General features: G+C 32.0%; 1 protein-coding gene and 1 long non-coding RNA gene across 2 annotated transcripts; one reads left to right on the top strand and one right to left on the bottom strand.

Annotated features, from left to right (window-relative positions):
• Nucleotides 1–1,451: 1,451 nt before the first annotated feature.
• Nucleotides 1,452–2,482, top strand: LOC146929477 (uncharacterized). The gene is made up of 2 exons (XR_015008270.1): nucleotides 1,452–1,596; nucleotides 2,020–2,482. It is a non-coding gene; the product is annotated as an uncharacterized LOC146929477 (long non-coding RNA).
• Nucleotides 2,483–3,224: 742 nt separating this feature from the next.
• On the bottom strand, nucleotides 3,225–4,000 carry LOC146929476 (uncharacterized). Its single transcript, XM_085708238.1, has one exon. It carries the CDS (start codon nucleotides 3,917–3,919, stop codon nucleotides 3,416–3,418), a length of 504 nt encoding a protein of 167 aa, XP_085564364.1. The 5' UTR covers nucleotides 3,920–4,000; the 3' UTR covers nucleotides 3,225–3,415.
• Between the last annotated feature and the right edge of the window lie 16,942 nt (nucleotides 4,001–20,942).

The raw sequence follows: 20,942 nt of genomic DNA, 5'->3' as shown, positions 1-20,942 counted from the left end.
ATTATATGATTTATTTTTTCACACATCTCACTTGATTGTTTACATGCCTACGATTTTCAATCTTATATGTTGCTTTAACTTGAACTCATGAAATCATTGTGTTTTAAATTAGATTTTGCAATGTTTTAGAAATCGAACCGGACATCAAACTGACAAGACCTCCGAGTCATAGTTCAATTTCTTTAAACTACTCAAACTAGGATGAAACCGTAGTTGAACCTCCCAAATAACTTAACCGGAGACAATCTCAGTTCATGGTTTAATTGGTTGAACCATCTTGTTCATTTTTTAACATGCTGAATTTTTGAATTACAATGGCTATGGCTATTTAAGTAAACTCCTGTCATGGTGTCTTTGAGTTTTCACTTTTCATTAACCAATGACCATTAATTTCACTTCTTTGCAGCATTGAAATCTACAAGCATAACAAAGAAGAAAGAATAGCTAGAACCTGGGGAACAACTGCTCCAGGATTGCCTTACGTTGAGGAGGTCATTGCTCAAGCTGGAAATTGGCTTATTGGAGGAGATTTGGAAGTGCTAAAACCTATCAAATACAATGATGGTCTTGATAACTACAGGCTCTCTCCCAAACAACTTTGTGAAGAATTCGATTGGCGTAAAGCTGATGCAGTTTTTGCCTTTCAGTTAAGAAATCCGGTTCATAATGGTCATGACTTGTTAATGAACGATACTCGTCAACGTCTATTAGACATGGGTTACAAAAATCCAATTTTATTGCTTCATCCTCTTGGAGGTTTCACAAAGGTTGACGATGTTCCGTTAGATGTCAGGATGGAGCAACATAGCAAGGTAATTTCCATCATTTTTTTCTCATATAGCGTCGAGTAAGAATCAATTTTGTTTAATACCTGTGCTATTGAGTAGCGGTTTTTGAACACATCGCTATTGCTCTGAGATTCTCTATTTAATTCAAAATGTTGTCAAATAGCAGCTTTAGCGGCACTGTAGAATTGTTGCGTAGCAAAATTTGAATAAACGTGCTATTTTCCGCAATCCACGATTGACAACACTGGTTAAAATAATGTGCATGTGCCTATAATAATCAATGTTTAAAAAATTGACCTTGGAAGTGGTTGAACTGCAATTCAATTTTAGTTATCCGTTCATTTGTAATTCTTTTATCCAGTAAGTTTCGACATGTTGAATCGTGACCAAGAACTGTCTACTGATTATTCGAGAAGTTAGATTGCGGTTTCGACCTGGTATAAAGCAGTTTAACCATGACCTATAGATCTTTCTTGTTTGTTGTACGATTAATTTTTTAAAGCATTGGTTTTATATCTAACTGTGAAATTCTTTTTCTTGTTCATAGGTCCTAGAATATGGAGTTCTTGATCCAGAGACAACCATTGTTTCTATATTTCCATTGCCTATGTATTATGCAGGGCCAACTGAAGTACAATGGCATGCAAAGTCACGGATAAATGTAGGTGCCAACTTCTATATTGTTGGTCGCGATCCCACTGGTATGGGTCATCCAACTGAGAAACGGGACTTGTATGACCCTGATCATGGAAAAAAGGTGCGTAACATGGCTCCTGGTCTCGAGAAGCTTAACATTTTGCCATTCAGGGTAAGTAGTATTGCTTTTGCACATGAAGCTTAAGATATGTTCTTTCAATGATACTTTCTTTAGTAAAAACCGTATAAACAGATCCAAGTCAAACAACACTTCAACGAATCAGATTTTTTTTAGAAAGCAATCCGAACCAAATCACATGCTATTATAATCTTCGGATCAGATGAATTGCTGCCTCAAAATCGATAAAAGCTGAACTGTGAACACCCCTTCACAATGCTGTCCATTTTTTTGTACAAAATTTCATTGAATACACCATATATCTTATTGTTGGGGATGACAAATGGCATAATTTCCTTGTTCTTTAGTATACAAAGTTACTTTTTTTAAGTTCAATATGCTTGCTACCTAAAATTTTGCTGATAAGTTGGCAGTTTTATTTTAATGACTTACCTTGTTTGCCATTTTATATTACAGGTGGCAGCTTATGACACTAAGGTAAACAAGATGGCATTTTTCGACCCTAGCCGTGCTAAAGCTTTCTACACGTTTTTGTGCAGATCCTGAGGCATCTGAAGTTTTTCTACACGGTGTTCTTGAAGCTGGGAAAACAGAAGAGGAGTTGCTTCTTTCTAAAGGTGTACGTAAAGACCCATCTTCCGTGACACCGTCTAAGTCTTCAAAAGTAGCTGCTGTCGGTGAACCATCTGCTGGTGTGAAGTCCTCTGCACCAAAGTTCAAAGAAAGACCAAATCCAATTAAGTCAAAGAAGCGACTTAAAAGTGATTATGAAAAAGCTAGAGAAAGGCAGAAATTCCTTATAAATCGGAAGAAACAAAAGAGAGATGATGAAGCTTTAAAAAAAAAAAGTGGTCACTGATTGATTGTTTTTATGTTATAAGTTTGTATTAGATTTTATTGTTATGTATTGATGATTATAGGTTGTTACAAAACCATTAGACAATTAGTTTGGTTTCGTGTAGAACACTATCAAAACCATTAAACCACACTTATGGTTTCAGTAATAGTTTTTATTTAAAATCATTTGTCAATAATAATCTTCACTATTCTTTTATTTTATTTAGCATTTGACAATTATTTTAGTTTCACATACAAGTCTATTAAAACCATTAAAGCGCAATTATATTTAGACAAAGTCAGAAATTCGTTTTACAACGTAAGAAATAAAAGAGAGATGACGAGGCTTTACAAAAAAGTGGTTACTTATTGATTAATTCACATTAGGTTATAAGTGTGTACTATTAAGTGGTTACTTAATAATGATTTAAATGTTTATCACAATTTTTTTTATTACAAAACCATTAGACAATTATTTTGGTTTCACGTTGAAAACTATCAAAACCATTAAACCATACGTATGGTTTCAATAATAATTTCAGTACATAACATCTTAATCATTATTTAAAATCATGTACCAATAATAATTTCATTTAAAACCATTACACAATTATATTGGTTTCACATAGTCCACTATCAAAACCATTAAACCATACTTATGGTTTTAGTATTCCATACCCCTAAGTTTAATAAAATTAAATTAAATTGAACATTCTTGGACAAAAAATAAAATAAAATGAACATTATACTATGAAACATATAAAAAGAAACTACTCCGGATATATAGTGTCACTTTAATCATAAACTTGATACAAATTCAGAAATTCATCAACATCTTTATACAAACTCCAAAAGAAACATTAAAACTCCATAAACTTGATACAAATCTAGAAATTCATCAACATCTTTATACAAACTCCAAAAACATCATTAAAACTCCAAAAAAAAACATTAAAATCAATCACTGCAGTTTAACAGCACAAAATTCTCAATCAGGTAAAGATCCCTAGAACCGCTACACCATAAACATTCGACCCCGGAAAATGAAACCGTTGCAACAGAATTGGAAACACAGTGAAAACTTGCTCCCAACACACCGTCTGTAAAACAGAATCACACTGACAAACCTCAATGCACAGTTGCAGATATGCAACATTCCTCCAAAGCCACTGTCATTCAAAAGCTCAATTATCTCATCTTTTCTTCTTTTGCCATGTACTGAATGCATAAGCTCATATACCTTAGGTATACTCATCTTGTGCCTTAGTCTTTGCTTTGCATTTTCATCATCCGATTTTCCTTCATCAGAATCTTGTGCTTCATTCTGTTGTTTATTTTTTTCATTCTTCTTTATGTACGGCTTCTTTTCTTTTCCCTTAGCCTCGTCTGATTCCCGCTTCTTATTTTTATCACCACCGGATGATGAAGCAGTGACATTCCTTTGCTCCTCCTCCGATTGTGTCAGTCCAATACTGAATGATGGCAATGGCCCTAGGTCCCTGGTTTTTCCCACCTGCATGATCACAGAAAACCATTAAGTACATCTAATGATTTTGGATTACAACTCACAGAAACCATTTCCACAAAAAATGGTTTTGGTATAATTTTAATGATGTACGGTGATGATGATGAAATATTTGACACATGCAAGTGACTTTCTACAAATGTGGTACATTCTTCAAGCATAATATTTTGTAGTAATGTAACATGATCAACATTAAGCAAATTTCACACTATTCTACTAAACTATAGGTTTACAATTTTTTCATAAATACATCAAAAAAACTATAGGTTTACTAAACTATTCTACTAAACTATAGCATGAAACTGATGCTTCCTATTTCTAGATGTAAAATTTAACAAATATTAATTATCCATAGTTTCATTACTGAAATATTATGTGCCCTTCATATTAATATTGTCAGCTCAAACAGTTCAAAATTTCACTTAAATATTGTCAAACAGGCTTGCTATAATTGCTCCAAGATTAATCTATGTTCATGAAAGACAAAAGTTTCATTTACATCTTCAACTCCCTTTAGGTCCTTCAAATTACTTCCAATGGATTTTCATGTCACACCTTCAAAGTGACTCGAACAAACTATAATAATATGAACAAGATTGCACCGACTTAGATCAGCAGCATACTTAAACATCACCACTGGCATACAAAAATAGCATTAACTGAGAGATCCCAATAATCATGAATAATGTCGCCAAAAGCATAATAACCCAACAACAAAGATTAATCAGAATATAAATAGAAACAACACTAAGTAGACAAAATTCATCCCAAGTCATGCACATAAAGTAATGTTTTTGTCTCGCGCACAAACACATATGATGCAATTTTATATTGAGTCCATCAATTTAAGTTTTATGGAATGCAGAGATAAAAGAGAACTACAAGAACCATCGGTCATAGATTTTGACCAACAATATCAGCTCAGCTGGGAAACACGGACCAATAAAACCAAACAAAATAAGTTCTAAAACAAAACACATTGTCATCTTGAAAAAGAACTCGAAAAGGATAAATCTCATATGCATTCATATGGCCACGAAGAGAAGACTGTCCAGTACCAGCTATGGATACTGACACGGAGGGTAATTTGCATCCTTTGTTCTGAACAGCACCACTGCAAGTTTCTCTAACTAGATCCCAGCCACCAACAGTTAACGTTTTGTGATTCCATACTGATTTACAACCCAGGAATACATGAATTATTCCTTAATCTATTACAAAATTGAATTCAGTGTTTGCATATAGAAAATTTTGGCATGTAAACTCAAAACAAAAAGATTTTCTAATACATGCTAATGTCCATTCAACACTACTTAAAGCTGCTAATACGTTTCATCATTTGTGTATTCAATACTACTCAAATCAAAGCAAAAAAGACACAATAGTAACTCAATAACTTTCTCCATGTACCAATCAAAGCAAAAGCAAAAAAGACTATCAAAACCATTAAATCATACGTATGGTTTCACTAACAATTTCCATGTACCAATAATAATTTCATTGAAAACAGCAACAAACACTATTAAGAACAAAAAACCATTACATATCATAAATTGAAACTACAACTGAAGCTAAATTGATCCTTATTAATTGCTACAACTGAAGCTAAATTGATCCTAATATCAACAATTGAATCCCTAAATTGATCCTAAGAACAGAAAACCATTAACAAATCCGAAATTTGAATCAAAACCTAAATACAACAAAAATTATATACATGACTACCTCTTCAAAATGCAGTACGAATGTTGTAACGCCCTCCTTTTAATTTAATTATTTAAATGGCTTAAATATGTTATTCGTCCCTACAAATAGGGGTCACTTAAAAATTCATCCCTGCAATCGCTAATCCTTTTTTTTTGCCCCTGCAAAGTTTAATCAGTTAAAAATTCGTCCCTTGACCAAGTTAATGACTGCCACGTCATCAAATTAACAAAATGGCATGGGAATTGACGAAAATACCCCTGGCTTATTTTTTTTTGTTTTTTTTTCCTTCAAAAAAAAATTCAGTTTTTTCCCGAATTTTTTTTACGATTTTTTCCCGAAAATTTTTCAATTTTAATTTTAACAGTTTTTTTCCGATTTTTTTTTTGACTTTTAATTATTTTTTCAGATTTTTTTAATTTAAAAAAGAATTTTCAAAATTTTGAAAAAAAAAATTTTTTGAAGGAAAAAAAAATTAGCCCAGGGGTATTTTCGTCAATTCCCATGGCATTATGGTAATTTTGATGACGTGGCAGTCATTAACTGGGTCAAGGGACGAATTTTTAACTGATTAAACTTTGCAGGGGCAAAAAAAAAAGGATTAGCGATTGCAGGGACGAAATTTTAAACGACCCCTATTTGCAGGGACGAATAACATATTTAAGCCTATTTAAATTAGTTTTAGAATATATTTATATATTTATATGATGTATATGAGGGATATATGATTTGTTGAGATTAGATGTCTTTTTATAATTTAGTTAATATATTTTGTTGAGTGATATTTTGTTATGTTATATGTTGGTATTTACTAACATAATATATTTGTTAATTATTATAGATATATATTTGTTATTTGGTGTATTATTATATATTTAGTAGAGAAATATTATTTATTAGAATATGAGGATTATTAGTGTGAGTGGATTTGGGTGTTAGAATAGAAAGAAGAATAAGTTGTTGGGCCTAAATAGATTTGGGAAGAATATTTTAGTATTATAAATAGAGAAGCTTAGGTTGGAAAGAGTTTACCCTAAACCGCTTTTTGGAAAAGAGGAGAACAAGAAAGAAGAGAAGAGAAGAGAAAAGTCAAGAGAAGAGGAGAAGACCTTAGGAAAGAAGAACGCTGCTGCTGATTCAGGAATTAATCTAAGGTGAGGGTGAGACTATCTTGCATTAATATTAAGTTGTTAAATCATTAGATTACATCTAACAAGTTGGGGAGAGTTTATGAGAATTTGAGAATTAGGGTTTTGAGAGAGATTTGATGATTAGAAGATGAAAACTTGTTGAATTGATGTAGAAATTATGTACAGACCTTAGATAATCCATAGGATGGTTATTGGAAGTAGTTTTGAGGTTAGAACCATGAGATTAGGTGAAACTTGGAGAAAATCTGCATTCAGCCCGAATTTTGATATTAAAACTGGAATTGATCGGTGCCAAATTGGTCTTAGGTGTAAACACGAAAGTTGTAGGTATGGATGTTAGCTTTCTAATGTCGTTGGTCTCACGTCAAAAAGATATACAGAACTTGAGTTATGGTCAAATTACTGCACGTGGGTCACAGTGAATTTTTATGGACTTTCAACACAACTTTTCCGAATTTAAAATGAAAACTGGTATTGATCCGTACAGAATTGGTCTTAGGAGTAAACATGAAAGTTTTAGATAATTTTGTTAGCTTTCTAGTGGCTTTGGTTTGACGTGAAAATGATGTTTGGCCTGTGAGTTATGATGAAAATACTACAGGGAGGTCTTAGCAAAATTGTACGGTGACAGCATTCTCTGTTTCATGTTTCTGCGTTTTGTTCATATGTTTCTGTTTTGAATTGATCTTTGTTGTAAACATGAAAGTTGTTGATATTTGTAATACCTTTCCAGTAGCTTTGGTTTGACATGAAAATAGGTTGTGGATAATTTATTATGTTTTTACAAAGATACATAGTGAATTATTGTCGATGTTTAAATACGATGTTATATGAAGTTGTTTATGATTGATGAATATGATGTTTTAAGATGTTGTTTATTATCATTTGATATTGTTATATTATGATATGACATGAATGATTTATGTGATCCATATGTTGTCAAGATGCTAAGATGTTAAGATGTTAAGACGTTAAGATGATAAGAGTTGTTAAGTCGTTGAGTCGTTATGAAGTCATCAAGTTGTTAAGATGTTATGTTGTCAAGATGTCAAGATGTTAGGATGTCATAGATGTTCATGATGTTGTTTAAGTTGTCAAGTTGTAGGAAGATTGAGTCCATTGCATACTCATTAAAGTTGGGGGCTTTAGGCCCGGCAGCCTTGTGCTCATTAAAGTTGGGGGCTTTATGCCCGGCAGCCTTGTGCTCAAACTACGTTGGGGGCTTTAAGCCCGGCAGCTTTATGCTCACACGTTGAAGAGCCTAATTACGCTCATTTATGTTGTTGATTGGTACCACATGCATTTGCATATCAAGAAGTTTACGATGAGTTAAGTTGTTAAGAGTTGCATCGTCAAGTTGAGTCGCATTGTCAAGTCAAGTGTCGAGTCGACTATGAAGTTGTTTAAGATTGAATATGATGTGAATGATGAGTTTGATTAAGAATGTTGTTTATGTTTGATGATGATGTTTGATTATGATGATGATGTTTGACGATGATGTTGTTCATGTTTGATGATGATGTTTGATTTTGATGATGATGTTGTTCATGTTTGACGATGATGTTGTTTAGGATTGATGATGATGTTGATTATGATTTGTTTATGATAGTTGAATATGAAGTTGTTATGATAAGATGCTATGTGATTTATGATATGCTGATATGTGAATATGATAAGATGTTATACGTTTACTAATGATGATGTATGATGACTCCTCGTGATTATATTTAAGATGGATTGTTTGTGATTATGTTTATGGTTGATATATAATGTTATGAGATGGTTATGATTAGTACTTGATGTTATATGATGATGTTTATGTCTATGATTAAGATGCTATGATTAAAAGGATATATGATAATGCTTATGACTAATATTTGTAGATATGTGATGATATTTATATGATGATATAATATGAAGTATATGACTAATGTAGGAAGAATAATGATACTAGTTAAGGAAGTTTAAGTTGCTAGATATGATTAATGAATTATAGGATGTTTAAGTTGTTGAATGTACTTTACATGATTTATGTGCTTTATATTATTGTTTGAGAAATCTCACCCCTCTGCTTGGAAATGTTGCTCTTCGTATGGGTAACTTGCAGGTAATCAAGATTAGAGGCGTCGTGAGTGGACTCCTCACATGTGTGTCTAGGTGCTCTGATACGTAACGGGATGGGACTTGACTTTACTTCTATTCCTTACGTATTGTTTATGAACTTTTATGAATAAATATTGAACTAAGACTTATGAGATTTTCTGTTGAGGCCTGCGTGTCAAAGACTTTTTATGTTGAATGAACTAATTCCGCTGCGAAGTTTTGAATTACTTATGTTAAATGATTTTGAAGAATAAATTGTTATTTATTCAGTTTATGACTTTCAAGAAGTATGTGACATTCCGTTTATGATTTAAATACTCTGATTTATTATGAAATTTTTATGTTGGGAAAACGGGGTGTTACAATTGGTATCAGAGCAGGTCGGTCCGTCCGGCCAAGTAGAAGAGTCGTTGTGTCGTGTCGTCATGTTTTCTAGTTAGTAGTTACACCCTCCGGTCACAAATATAAGCAAAAATTTACTTTTTAGATTCATTCAATAAATGATGTATGTGATCTATTTCATAGTCCACATACATCATTTATTGAATGAATCTAAAAAGTGAATTTTTGCTTATATTTGTGACCGGAGGGTGTATGTTTTATTATGTGATCATGTTTAACTGACTAACATTGATGTGGTTTTGTGTTTTGTTTGAAGAAACAATAATTAAATTTATTTTCTCTTGTGCTTGAATTTCGAGGACGAAATTCTTTTAAGTTGGGGAGAGTTGTAACGGCCTCCTTTTAATTTAATTATTTAAATTAGTTTTAGAATATATTTATATATTTATATGATGTATATGAGGGATATATGATTTGTTGAGATTAGATGTCTTTTTATAATTTAGTTAATATATTTTGTTATGTTATATGTTGGTATTTACTAACATAATATATTTGTTAATTATTATAGATATATATTTGTTATTTGGTGTATTATTATATATTTAGTAGAGAAATATTATTTATTAGAATATGAGGATTATTAGTGTGAGTGGATTTGGGTGTTAGAATAGAAAGAAGAATAAGTTGTTGGGCCTAAATAGATTTGGGAAGAATATTTTAGTATTATAAATAGAGAAGCTTAGGTTGGAAAGAGTTTACCCTAAACCGCTTTTTGGAAAAGAGGAGAACAAGAAAGAAGAGAAGAGAAGAGAAAAGTCAAGAGAAGAGGAGAAGACCTTAGGAAAGAAGAACGCTGCTGCTGATTCAGGAATTAATCTAAGGTGAGGGTGAGACTATCTTGCATTAATATTAAGTTGTTAAATCATTAGATTACATCTAACAAGTTGGGGAGAGTTTGTGAGAATTTGAGAATTAGGGTTTTGAGAGAGATTTGATGATTAGAAGATGAAAACTTGTTGAATTGATGTAGAAATTATGTACAGACCTTAGATAATCCATAGGATGGTTATTGGAAGTAGTTTTGAGGTTAGAACCATGAGATTAGGTGAAACTTGGAGAAAATCTGCATTCAGCCCGAATTTTGATATTAAAACTGGAATTGATCGGTGCCGAATTGGTCTTAGGTGTAAACACGAAAGTTGTAGGTATGGATGTTAGCTTTCTAATGCCGTTGGTCTCACGTCGAAAAGATATATAGAACTTGAGTTATGGTCAAATTACTGCACGTGGGTCACAGTGAATTTTTATGGACTTTCATCACAACTTTTCCGAATTTTAAATGAAAGCTGGTATTGATCGGTACAAAATTGGTCTTAGGAGTAAACATGGAAGTTTTAGATAATTTTGTTAGCTTTCTAGTGGCTTTGGTTTGACATGAAAATGATGTTTGGTCTGTGAGTTATGATGAAAATACTATAGGGAGGTCTTAGCATAATTGTACGGTGACATCATTCTCTGTTTCATGTTTTTGCGTTTTGTTCATATGTTTCTGTTTTGAATTGATCTTTGTTGTAAACATGAAAGTTGTTGATATTTGTAATACCTTTCCAGTAGCTTTGGTTTGACATGAAAATAGGTTGTGGATAATTTATTATGTTTTTACAAAGATACATAGTGAATTATTGTCGATGTTTAAATACGATGTTATATGAAGTTGTTTATGATTGATGAATATGATGTTTTAAGATGTTGTTTATTATCATTTGATATTGTTATATTATGATATGACATGAATTATTTATGTGATCCATATGTTGTCAAGATGCTAAGATGTTAAGATGTTAAGACGTTAAGATGATAAGAGTTGTTAAGTCGTCGAGTAGTTATGAAGTCATCAAGTTGTTAAGATGTTATGTTGTCAAGATGTCAAGATGTTAGGATGTCATAGATGTTCATGATGTTGTTTAAGTTGTCAAGTTGTAGAAAGATTGAGTCCATTGCATACTCATTAAAGTTGGGGGCTTTAGGCCCGGGAGCCTTGTGCTCATTAAAGTAAGGGGTTTTAGGCCCGGCAGCCTTGTGCTCAAACTACGTTGGGGGCTTTAAGCCCGGCAACTTTATGCTCACACGTTGAAGAGCCTAATTACGCTCATTTATGTTGTTGATTGGTACCACATGCATTTGCATATCAAGAAGTTTACGATGAGTTAAGTTGTTAAGAGTTGCATCGTCAAGTTGAGTCGCATTGTCAAGTCAAGTGTCGAGTCGACTATGAAGTTGTTTAAGATTGAATATGAAGTGAATGATGAGTTTGATTAAGAATGTTGTTTATGTTTGATGATGATGTTTGATTATGATGATGATGTTTGACGATGATGTTGTTCATGTTTGATGATGATGTTTGATTTTGATGATGATGTTGTTCATGTTTGACGATGATGTTGTTTAGGATTGATGATGATGTTGATTATGATTTGTTTATGATAGTTGAATATGAAGTTGTTATGATAAGATGCTATGTGATTTATGATATGCTGATATGTGAATATGATAAGATGTTATACGTTTACTAATGATGATGTATGATGACTCCTCGTGATTATATTTAAGATGGATTGTTTGTGATTATGTTTATGGTTGATATATAATGTTATGAGATGGTTATGATTAGTACTTGATGTTATACGATGATGTTTATGTCTATGATTAAGATGCTATGATTAAAAGGATATATGATAATGCTTATGACTAATATTTGTAGATATGTGATGATATTTATATGATGATATAATATGAAGTATATGACTAATGTAGGAAGAATAATGATACTAGTTAAGGAAGTTTAAGTTGCTAGATATGATTAATGAATTATAGGATGTTTAAGTTGTTGAATGTACTTTACATGATTTATATGCTTTATATTATTGTTTGAGAAATCTCACCCCTCTGCTTGGAAATGTTGCTCTTCGTATGGGTAACTTGCAGGTAATCAAGATTAGAGGCGTCGTGAGTGGACTCCTCACATGTGTGTCTAGGTGCTCTGATACGTAACGCGATGGGACTTGACTTTACTTCTATTCCTTACGTATTGTTTATGAACTTTTATGAATAAATATTGAACTAAGACTTATGAGATTTTCTGTTGAGGCCTGCGTGCCAAAGACTTTTTATGTTGAATGAACTAATTCCGCTGCGAAGTTTTGAATTACTTATGTTAAATGATTTTGAAGAATAAATTGTTATTTATTCAGTTTATGACTTTCAAGAAGTTTGTGACATTCCGTTTATGATTTAAATACTCTGATTTATTATGAAATTTTTATGTTGGGAAAACGAGGTGTTACAATTGGTATCAGAGCAGGTCGGTCCGTCCGGCCAAGTAGAAGAGTCGTTGTGTCGTGTCGTCATGTTTTCTAGTTAGTAGTTATGTTTTATTATGTGATCATGTTTAACTGACTAACATTGATGTGGTTTTGTGTTTTGTTTGAAGAAACAATAATTAAATTTATTTTCTCTTGTGCTTGAATTTCGAGGACGAAATTCTTTTAAGTTGGGGAGAGTTGTAACGCCCTCCTTTTAATTTAATTATTTAAATTAGTTTTAGAATATATTTATATATTTATATGATGTATATGAGGGATATATGATTTGTTGAGATTAGATGTCTTTTTATAATTTAGTTAATATATTTTGTTGAGTGATATTTTGTTATGTTATATGTTGGTATTTACTAACATAATATATTTGTTAATTATTATAGATATATATTTGTTATTTGGTGTATTATTATATATTTAGTAGAGAAATATTATTTATTAGAATATGAGGATTATTAGTGTGAGTGGATTTGGGTGTTAGAATAGAAAGAAGAATAAGTTGTTGGGCCTAAATAGATTTGGGAAGAATATTTTAGTATTATAAATAGAGAAGCTTAGGTTGGAAAGAGTTTACCCTAAACCGCTTTTTGGAAAAGAGGAGAACAAGAAAGAAGAGAAGAGAAGAGAAAAGTCAAGAGAAGAGGAGAAGACCTTAGGAAAGAAGAACGCTGCTGCTGATTCAGGAATTAATCTAAGGTGAGGGTGAGACTATCTTGCATTAATATTAAGTTGTTAAATCATTAGATTACATCTAACAAGTTGGGGAGAGTTTGTGAGAATTTGAGAATTAGGGTTTTGAGAGAGATTTGATGATTAGAAGATGAAAACTTGTTGAATTGATGTAGAAATTATGTACAGACCTTAGATAATCCATAGGATGGTTATTGGAAGTAGTTTTGAGGTTAGAACCACGAGATTAGGTGAAACTTGGAGAAAATCTGCATTCAGCCCGAATTTTGATATTAAAACTGGAATTGATCGGTGCCTAATTGGTCTTAGGTGTAAACACGAAAGTTGTAGGTATGGATGTTAGCTTTCTAATGCCGTTGGTCTCACGTCAAAAAGATATATAGAACTTGAGTTATGGTCAAATTACTGCACGTGGGTCACAGTGAATTTTTATGGACTTTCATCACAACTTTTCCGAATTTAAAATGAAAACTGGTATTGATCGGTACAAAATTGGTCTTAGGAGTAAACATTAAAGTTTTAGATAATTTTGTTAGCTTTCTAGTGGCTTTGGTTTGACATGAAAATGATGTTTGGTCTGTGAGTTATGATGAAAATACTATAGGGAGGTCTTAGCAAAATTGTACGGTGACATCATTCTCTGTTTCATGTTTTTGCGTTTTGTTCATATGTTTCTGTTTTGAATTGATCTTTGTTGTAAACATGAAAGTTGTTGATATTTGTAATACCTTTCCAGTAGCTTTGGTTTGACATGAAAAAAGGTTGTGGATAATTTATTATGTTTTTACAAAGATACATAGTGAATTATTGTCGATGTTTAAATACGATGTTATATGAAGTTGTTTATGATTGATGAATATGATGTTTTAAGATGTTGTTTATTATCATTTGATATTGTTATATTATGATATGACATGAATTATTTATGTGATCCATATGTTGTCAAGATGCTAAGATGTTAAGATTTTAAGACGTTAAGATGATAAGAGTTGTTAAGTCGTCGAGTAGTTATGAAGTCATCAAGTTGTTAAGATGTTATGTTGTCAAGATGTCAAGATGTTAGGATGTCATAGATGTTCATGATGTTGTTTAAGTTGTCAAGTTGTAGAAAGATTGAGTCCATTGCATACTCATTAAAGTTGGGGGCTTTAGGCCCGGGAGCCTTGTGCTCATTAAAGTAAGGGGCTTTAGGCCCGGCAGCCTTGTGCTCAAACTACGTTGGGGGCTTTAAGCCCGGCAACTTTATGCTCACACGTTGAAGAGCCTAATTACGCTCATTTATGTTGTTGATTGGTACCACATGCATTTGCATATCAAGAAGTTTACGATGAGTTAAGTTGTTAAGAGTTGCATCGTCAAGTTGAGTCGCATTGTCAAGTCAAGTGTCGAGTCGACTATGAAGTTGTTTAAGATTGAATATGAAGTGAATGATGAGTTTGATTAAGAATGTTGTTTATGTTTGATGATGATGTTTGATTATGATGATGATGTTTGACGATGATGTTGTTCATGTTTGATGATGATGTTTGATTTTGATGATGATGTTGTTCATGTTTGACGATGATGTTGTTTAGGATTGATGATGATGTTGATTATGATTTGTTTATGATAGTTGAATATGAAGTTGTTATGATAAGATGCTATGTGATTTATGATATGCTGATATGTGAATATGATAAGATGTTATACGTTTACTAATGATGATGTATGATGACTCCTCGTGATTATATTTAAGATGGATTGTTTGTGATTATGTTTATGGTTGATATATAATGTTATGAGATGGTTATGATTAGTACTTGATGTTATACGATGATGTTTATGTCTATGATTAAGATGCTATGATTAAAAGGATATATGATAATGCTTATGACTAATATTTGTAGATATGTGATGATATTTATATGATGATATAATATGAAGTATATGACTAATGTAGGAAGAATAATGATACTAGTTAAGGAAGTTTAAGTTGCTAGATATGATTAATGAATTATAGGATGTTTAAGTTGTTGAATGTACTTTACATGATTTATATGCTTTATATTATTGTTTGAGAAATCTCACCCCTCTGCTTGGAAATGTTGCTCTTCGTATGGGTAACTTGCAGGTAATCAAGATTAGAGGCGTCGTGAGTGGACTCCTCACATGTGTGTCTAGGTGCTCTGATACGTAACGCGATGGGACTTGACTTTACTTCTATTCCTTACGTATTGTTTATGAACTTTTATGAATAAATATTGAACTAAGACTTATGAGATTTTCTGTTGAGGCCTGCGTGCCAAAGACTTTTTATGTTGAATGAACTAATTCCGCTGCGAAGTTTTGAATTACTTATGTTAAATGATTTTGAAGAATAAATTGTTATTTATTCAGTTTATGACTTTCAAGAAGTTTGTGACATTCCGTTTATGATTTAAATACTCTGATTTATTATGAAATTTTTATGTTGGGAAAACGAGGTGTTACAATTGGTATCAGAGCAGGTCGGTCCGTCCGGCCAAGTAGAAGAGTCGTTGTGTCGTGTAGTCATGTTTTCTAGTTAGTAGTTATGTTTTATTATGTGATCATGTTTAACTGACTAACATTGATGTGGTTTTGTGTTTTGTTTGAAGAAACAATAATTAAATTTATTTTCTCTTGTGCTTGAATTTCGAGGACGAAATTCTTTTAAGTTGGGGAGAGTTGTAACGCCCTCCTTTTAATTTAATTATTTAAATTAGTTTTAGAATATATTTATATATTTATATGATGTATATGAGGGATATATGATTTGTTGAGATTAGATGTCTTTTTATAATTTAGTTAATATATTTTGTTGAGTGATATTTTGTTATGTTATATGTTGGTATTTACTAACATAATATATTTGTTAATTATTATAGATATATATTTGTTATTTGGTGTATTATTATATATTTAGTAGAGAAATATTATTTATTAGAATATGAGGATTATTAGTGTGAGTGGATTTGGGTGTTAGAATAGAAAGAAGAATAAGTTGTTGGACCTAAATAGATTTGGGAAGAATATTTTAGTATTATAAATAGAGAAGCTTAGGTTGGAAAGAGTTTACCCTAAACCGCTTTTTGGAAAAGAGGAGAACAAGAAAGAAGAGAAGAGAAGAGAAAAGTCAAGAGAAGAGGAGAAGACCTTAGGAAAGAAGAACGCTGCTGCTGATTCAGGAATTAATCTAAGGTGAGGGTGAGACTATCTTGCATTAATATTAAGTTGTTAAATCATTAGATTACATCTAACAAGTTGGGGACAGTTTGTGAGAATTTGAGAATTAGGGTTTTGAGAGAGATTTGATGATTAGAAGATGAAAACTTGTTGAATTGATGTAGAAATTATGTACAGACCTTAGATAATCCATAGGATGGTTATTGGAAGTAGTTTTGAGGTTAGAACCATGAGATTAGGTGAAACTTGGAGAAAATCTGCATTCAGCCCGAATTTTGAGATTAAAACTGGAATTGATCGGTGCCGAATTGGTCTTAGGTGTAAACACGAAAGTTGTAGGTATGGATGTTAGCTTTCTAATGCCGTTGGTCTCACGTCAAAAAGATATATAGAACTTGAGTTATGGTCAAATTACTGCACGTGGGTCACAGTGAATTTTTATGGACTTTCAGCACAACTTTTCCGAATTTAAAATGAAAACTGGTATTGATCGGTACAAAATTGGTCTTAGGAGTAAACATGGAAGTTTTAGATAATTTTGTTAGCTTTCTAGTGGCTTTGGTTTGACATGAAAATGATGTTTGGTCTGTGAGTTATGATGAAAATACTATAGGGAGGTCTTAGCAAAATTGTACGGTGACATCATTCTCTGTTTCATGTTTTTGCGTTTTGTTCATATGTTTCTGTTTTGAATTGATCTTTGTTGTAAACATGAAAGTTGTTGATATTTGTAATACCTTTCCAGTAGCTTTGGTTTGACATGAAAATAGGTTGTGGATAATTTATTATGTTTTTACAAAGATACATAGTGAATTATTGTCGATGTTTAAATACGATGTTATATAAAGTTGTTTATGATTGATGAATATGATGTTTTAAGATGTTGTTTATTATCATTTGATATTGTTATATTATGATATGACATGAATTATTTATGTGATCCATATGTTGTCAAGATGCTAAGATGTTAAGATGTTAAGACGTTAAGATGATAAGAGTTGTTAAGTCGTCGAGTAGTTATGAAGTCATCAAGTTGTTAAGATGTTATGTTGTCAAGATGTCAAGATGTTAGGATGTCATAGATGTTCATGATGTTGTTTAAGTTGTCAAGTTGTAGGAAGATTGAGTCCATTGCATACTCATTAAAGTTGGGGGCTTTAGGCCCGGGAGCCTTGTGCTCATTAAAGTTGGGGGCTTTAGGCCCGGCAGCCTTGTGCTCATTAAAGTTGGGGGCTTTAGGCCCAGCAGCCTTGTGCTCAAACTACGTTGGGGGCTTTAAGCCCGGCAGCTTTATGCTCACACGTTGAAGAGCCTAATTACGCTCATTTATGTTGTTGATTGGTACCACATGCATTTGCATATCAAGAAGTTTACGATGAGTTAAGTTGTTAAGAGTTGCATCGTCAAGTTGAGTCGCATTGTCAAGTCAAGTGTCGAGTCGACTATGAAGTTGTTTAAGATTGAATATGAAGTGAATGATGAGTTTGATTAAGAATGTTGTTTATGTTTGATGATGATGTTTGATTATGATGATGATGTTTGACGATGATGTTGTTCATGTTTGATGATGATGTTTGATTTTGATGATGATGTTGTTCATGTTTGACGATGATGTTGTTTAGGATTGATGATGATGTTGATTATGATTTGTTTATGATAGTTGAATATGAAGTTGTTATGATAAGATGCTATGTGATTTATGATATGCTGATATGTGAATATGATAAGATGTTATACGTTTACTAATGATGATGTATGATGACTCCTCGTGATTATATTTAAGATGGATTGTTTGTGATTATGTTTATGGTTGATATATAATGTTATGAGATGGTTATGATTAGTACTTGATGTTACACGATGATGTTTATGTCTATGATTAAGATGCTATGATTAAAAGGATATATGATAGGTGGCATTTAGGATGGGAATGGGAAAGATTTTCCCATCATGAGAAAGTAGACTTTTTAACCATTGATAAATTGTTATTTTAAATCAATGGTTCAGATCTATTACAGGCAACTTATTTGCAACTTTTTGGCATGGAACCTATAAAAAAAAAAAAAAAAACTGACCCCACAAATAGACACAGTCATAACAAATTTCTGGGTTTCTGTTTTTGTTCTCTATTATCAAAAGAGTTAAAAAGTTAAACACTATCATAACAAATTAACAATCGATTTTAATGTTCTAAAAAATTATACTTTGTAATCAAAAATAGAAAACTCATAATTAGAATTAAGTAGGGTTCTTGTAGTTCATCAAATTGCTCGGTTTCATTTCAAACCCAATCCAGAAGATTGAGAAAATGTAAATCTGTGGTTTTCACCGAAATGCAAAAGAATTGCATTTTTCATATGTCTAATTTATGATTTTGAGCCAGCAATTTAATAGTCATGGAGATTTGAGGCATAATAATTCATTTATCAGAAACCCAAAATGATAGCTAAGAAAAGATTGAAGCTTCCATAATTTATAAGGTTGAAGATGATGGAATTTAAGAAAATGGGTTGAAGTTATATGAAGGTCTTCGAAGCCAGAACTTAAACACGAGCAGATGGGAAGATGGCATACAACAAGGGGTGTGGATTTTTATTTTGAGGAAAGGGGAGGTGATTTAGAAAACAAGAGTTTCTCAATATTTGACAATATAATAAGTTTTTATTAATTTCTTATTTTAAATTGTAGCAGGTTATAACCTGCAGCTGTAGGTAAAAATGAGACTTTCCTATGGTGGGAAAATCTTTCCATTTCCCATCCTAAATGCCACCTATATGATAATGCTTATGACTAATATTTGTAGATATGTGATGATATTTATATGATGATATAATATGAAGTATATGACTAATGTAGGAAGAATAATGATACTAGTTAAGGAAGTTTAAGTTGCTAGATATGATTAATGAATTATAGGATGTTTAAGTTGTTGAATGTACTTTACATGATTTATATGTTTTATATTATTGTTTGAGAAATCTCACCCCTCTGCTTGGAAATGTTGCTCTTCGTATGGGTAACTTGCAGGTAATCAAGATTAGAGGCGTCGTGAGTGGACTCCTCACATGTGTGTCTAGGTGCTCTGATACGTAACGGGATGGGACTTGACTTTACTTCTATTCCTTACGTATTGTTTATGAACTTTTATGAATAAATATTGAACTAAGACTTATGAGATTTTCTGTTGAGACCTGCGTGCCAAAGACTTTTTATGTTGAATGAACTAATTCCGCTGCGATGTTTTGAATTACTTATGTTAAATGATTTTGAAGAATAAATTTTTATTTATTCAGTTTATGACTTTCAAGAAGTTTGTGACATTCCGTTTATGATTTAAATACTCTGATTTATTATGAAATTTTTATGTTGGGAAAACGAGGTGTTACAATTGGTATCAGAGCAGGTCGGTCCGTCCGGCCAAGTAGAAGAGTCGTTGTGTCGTGTCGTCATGTTTTCTAGTTAGTAGTTATGTTTTATTATGTGATCATGTTTAACTGACTAACATTGATGTGGTTTTGTGTTTTGTTTGAAGAAACAATAATTAAATTTATTTTCTCTTGTGCTTGAATTTCGAGGACGAAATTCTTTTAAGTTGGGGAGAGTTGTAACGCCCTCCTTTTAATTTAATTATTTAAATTAGTTTTAGAATATATTTATATATTTATATGATGTATATGAGGGATATATGATTTGTTGAGATTAGATGTCTTTTTATAATTTAGTTAATATATTTTGTTGAGTGATATTTTGTTATGTTATATGTTGGTATTTACTAACATAATATATTTGTTAATTATTATAGATATATATTTGTTATTTGGTGTATTATTATATATTTAGTAGAGAAATATTATTTATTAGAATATGAGGATTATTAGTGTGAGTGGATTTGGGTGTTAGAATAGAAAGAAGAATAAGTTGTTGGGCCTAAATAGATTTGGGAAGAATATTTTAGTATTATAAATAGAGAAGCTTAGGTTGGAAAGAGTTTACCCTAAACCGCTTTTTGGAAAAGAGGAGAACAAGAAAGAAGAGAAGAGAAGAGAAAAGTCAAGAGAAGAGGAGAAGACCTTAGGAAAGAAGAACGCTGCTGCTGATTCAGGAATTAATCTAAGGTGAGGGTGAGACTATCTTGCATTAATATTAAGTTGTTAAATCATTAGATTACATCTAACAAGTTGGGGAGAGTTTGTGAGAATTTGAGAATTAGGGTTTTGAGAGAGATTTGATGATTAGAAGATGAAAACTTGTTGAATTGATGTAGAAATTATGTACAGACCTTAGATAATCCATAGGATGGTTATTGGAAGTAGTTTTGAGGTTAGAACCATGAGATTAGGTGAAACTTGGAGAAAATCTGCATTCAGCCCGAATTTTGAGATTAAAACTGGAATTGATCGGTGCCGAATTGGTCTTAGGTGTAAACACGAAAGTTGTAGGTATGGATGTTAGCTTTCTAATGCC

Source organism: Medicago sativa, chromosome 4 (assembly GCF_051527215.1).
Source record: "Medicago sativa cultivar Bolivia chromosome 4, Bolivia_mono, whole genome shotgun sequence".
Taxonomy (NCBI): Eukaryota; Viridiplantae; Streptophyta; class Magnoliopsida; order Fabales; family Fabaceae; genus Medicago; species Medicago sativa.
This window is presented reverse-complemented; position numbering and strand designations above follow the sequence as displayed.